This window comes from Staurois parvus, unplaced genomic scaffold (genome assembly GCF_062004578.1).
Source record: "Staurois parvus isolate SC_StPar_1 unplaced genomic scaffold, SC_StPar_1.0 ptg002132l, whole genome shotgun sequence".
Lineage (NCBI taxonomy): Eukaryota > Metazoa > Chordata > Amphibia > Anura > Ranidae > Staurois > Staurois parvus.
Window position 1 is genome coordinate 26,302 of NW_028319928.1, and position 3,699 is coordinate 30,000.

General features: G+C 53.4%; 1 protein-coding gene across 1 annotated transcript in view; it reads left to right on the top strand.

Annotated features, from left to right (window-relative positions):
- Window positions 1–1,715: 1,715 nt before the first annotated feature.
- LOC149432641 (glia maturation factor beta-like) overlaps window positions 1,716–3,699 on the top strand; it is a 23,238-nt gene continuing 21,254 nt past the window's right edge. Inside the window, exon 1 of the mRNA XM_089665100.1 lies at window positions 1,716–1,956. Within this exon, the coding sequence (XP_089521226.1) occupies window positions 1,716–1,956 (241 nt within the window). The remainder of the gene's footprint in view (window positions 1,957–3,699) is intronic.

Genomic DNA, 3,699 nt, shown 5'->3' on the forward strand with positions numbered 1-3,699 from the left:
CAAACTTTACACTTGGCACAATGCAGTCAGGCAAGTACCGTTCTCCTGGCCACCACCAAACCCAGACATGTCCATTGGATTGCCAGACAGAGAAGTGTGATTGGTCACTCCAGAGAACACGTCTCCTCTGCTCTAGAGTCCAGTGGCGGCGTGCTTTACACCACGGCATCCGACGCTTTGCATTGCACTTGGTGATGGAAGGCTTGGATGCAGCTGCTCGGCCATGGAAACCCATTCCATGGAGCTCTCTACACACTGTTGTTGGGCTCATCTGAAGGCCACACCAAGTTTGGAGGTCTTTACCTATTGACTCTGCAGACAGTTGGTGACTTCTGCGCACTGTGCGCTTCAGCATGCACTGACCCCGCCCTGTCATGTGACGTGGCCTACCACTTGGTGGCTGAGTGGCTGTTGTTCCCAGTGGCTTCCACTTTGTTATAATCCCACTAACAGTTGAGCGTGGAATATTTAGTAGCCAGGAAATGTCACGGATGGACTTATTGCCCAGGTGGCCACCTATCACGGGACCACGCTTGGAGTCACTGAGCTCCTGAGAGCGACCCATTCTTTCACCAATGTTTGTAGAAGCCGTCTGCATGCCTAGGGGCTTGATTGTATACACCTGTGTCCATGGAGGGGATTGGAACACCTGAATCACATGATATGGAGGGGATTGGAGCACCTGAATCACATGATACGGAGGGGATTGGAACACCTGAATCACATGATGTGGAGGGGATTGGAACACCTGAATCACATGATACGGAGGGGATTGGAACACCTGAATCACATGATGTGGAGGGGATTGGAACACCTGAATCACATGATATGGAGGGGATTGGAACACCTGAATCACATGATGTGGAGGGGATTGGAACACCTGAATCACATGATGTGGAGGGGATTGGAACACCTGAATCACATGATATGGAGGGGATTGGAACACCTGAATCACATGATATGGAGGGGATTGGAACACCTGAATCACATGATATGGAGGGGATTGGAACACCTGAATCACATGATATGGAGGGGATTGGAACACCTGAATCACATGATATGGAGGGGATTGGAACACCTGAATCACATGATATGGAGGGGATTGGAACACCTGAATCACATGATATGGAGGGGATTGGAACACCTGAATCACATGATATGGAGGGGATTGGAGCACCTGAATCACATGATTGGGAGGGGATTGGAACACCTAAATCACATGATTTGGAGGGGATTGGAACACCTGAATCACATGATATGGAGGGGATTGGGACCCCTGAATCACATGATATGGAGGGGATTGGGACACCTGAATCACATGATATGGAGGGGATTGGGACACCTGAATCACATGATATGGAGGGGATTGGGACCCCTGAATCACATGATTGGGAGGGGATTGGAACCTGAATCACATGATCTGGAGGGGGAATACTTTGGCCAATACATTGTATTTGTATCACATCTGACGCTCATCTGTGGGACGGATCAGAATCTTCAGGACAGAAGCGGGTCGGTACGTATGAAGAGGACCCGTCACCTCCTGGACTCCCCTCCCCCCACCAGCTGCCTATTTATAGCTCTGAAACAACTGTGTCCTAAAAATGGAGTGCGGGGTCTGTGGGGGGGGGGAGTGTGCAGGGGGGGGGTGCGGGGGGGCTATGTAAGGTGGTCAGCCTGCCGGACCCTCAGTCATTCCCCAGCCGCCCTCCTCCATGCAGACGTTCACCCTCCTGGTCCTGGGGGCTCTTCTCGCCCTGATTGGGGCTGAGGATGGCCTCCACTTCCCCTCCTATGACGGCAAGGACCGCGTCCTGGAGCTGGCCGAGCGCAATTACCGCCCCGTGATGAAGAAATACGACGTGTTCTGCCTGCTGATCTGGGAGAGTCCGGCACCCGGAGACCGAACGGCGCAGAGACAGACCCACCTGACCGAGATCGTGCTGGAGGTGAGGGGTCCCGGGGGGTCCCGGGGGGCTTCGGGTCCGGTACTGGTGAGACTATCACTCCACTCCTTTCAGTGAGCCTCAGTGGAGGCTGCAATTACACAGGGATGGTGGGAACCCCTCATAATGGGCACAAGGATGGTGGGAACCCCTCATAATGGGCACAAGGATGGTGGGAACTCTTCATAATGGGTGAAGGGATGGTGGGAACCGCTCACAATGGGCACAGGAATGGTGGGAACCCCTCATAATGGGTGAAGGGATGGTGGGAACCCCTCATAGTGGGCACAAGGATGGTGGGAACTCTTCATAATGGGCACAAGGATGGTGGGAACCCCTCATAATGGGCACAAGGATGGTGGGGACCCCTCATAATGGGCACAGGGATGCTGGGAACCCCTCATAATGGACACAGGGATGCTGGAAACCCTTCATAATGGGTGCAGAGATGGTGGGAAACCCTGATAATGGGTGCTGTGGGTGTACAGGGATGGTGGAAACCCCTCATAATGGGCACAAGGATGGTGGGAACTCTTCATAATGGGCAAAGGGATGGTGGGAACCCCTCATAATGGGCACAGGGATGGTGGGAACTCTTCATAATGGGTGAAAGAATGGTGGGAACCCCTCATACTGGGCACAGGAATGGTGGGAACCCCTCATAATGGGTGAAGGGATGGTGGGAACCCCTCATAATGGGCACAGGAATGGTGGGAACCCCTCATAATGGGTGAAGGGATGGTGGGAACCCCTCATAGTGGGCACAAGGATGGCGGGAACTCTTCATAATGGGCACAAGGATGGTGGGAACCCCTCATAATGGGCACAAGGATGGAGGGAACCCCTCATAATGGGCACAGGGATGCTGGGAACCCTTCATAATGGGTGCAGAGATGGTGGGAAACCCTGATAATGGGTGCTGTGGGTGTACAGGGATGGTGGGAACCCCTCCTGTCTGGAGATGCCACTATGACAGTCCCTGTGAGACAGAAGAGATGTCAGTTGTGAGCAGAGTGACTCTTTATCCCTCCAATGCAGCACATTTCCTCCTGTCTGTGTTCTGCAGAGCGTCTCCCCTCAGCTGTCCCTCCCCTCTGGGGTATTCCCCGGGGGGGGGGGGGGGTTGCAGATGCTGAGATCCGATGTCAGATAATCGGGGATTTCCATCATCACATGACACGGTGGAAAGTCCATAAAATGTTCCATCATCGCCTACAGAGGACGGCGCCCCCTCCCTGTGTGTAACAACGCCGCGCTCCTCCCTGGGTGGGCGATATTCATCCTCCATGTACATTATTCTGGTGTAGATGGAATGGGGGGCGGAAAATGCATACAGTGAACTCCAGGACCTTAATGTGCTTCTTCTTGAGCCGCTCCTTTGTTGCCTTGGCCGTGTGTTTTGGGTCATTGTCATGCTGGAACACCCATCCACCACCCATTTTCAATGCCCTGGCTGAGGGAAGAAGGTTCTCACCCAAGATTTGATGGTACATTGCCCCGTCCATCGTCCCTTTGATGGGGTGCAGTTGTCTTGTCCCCTTAGCAGAAAGACACCCCCAAAGCAGAATGTTTCCACCACCATGTTTCACAGTTGGGATGGTGTTCTTGGGGTCATAGGCAGCATTCCTCCTCCTCCAAACACGGCGAGTTGAGTTGATGCCAAAGAGCTGGATTTTGGTCTCCTCTGACCACAACACTTCCCACCAGTCCTCCTCGGCATCATTCAGATGTTCAGTGGCAGACTTCAGACGGG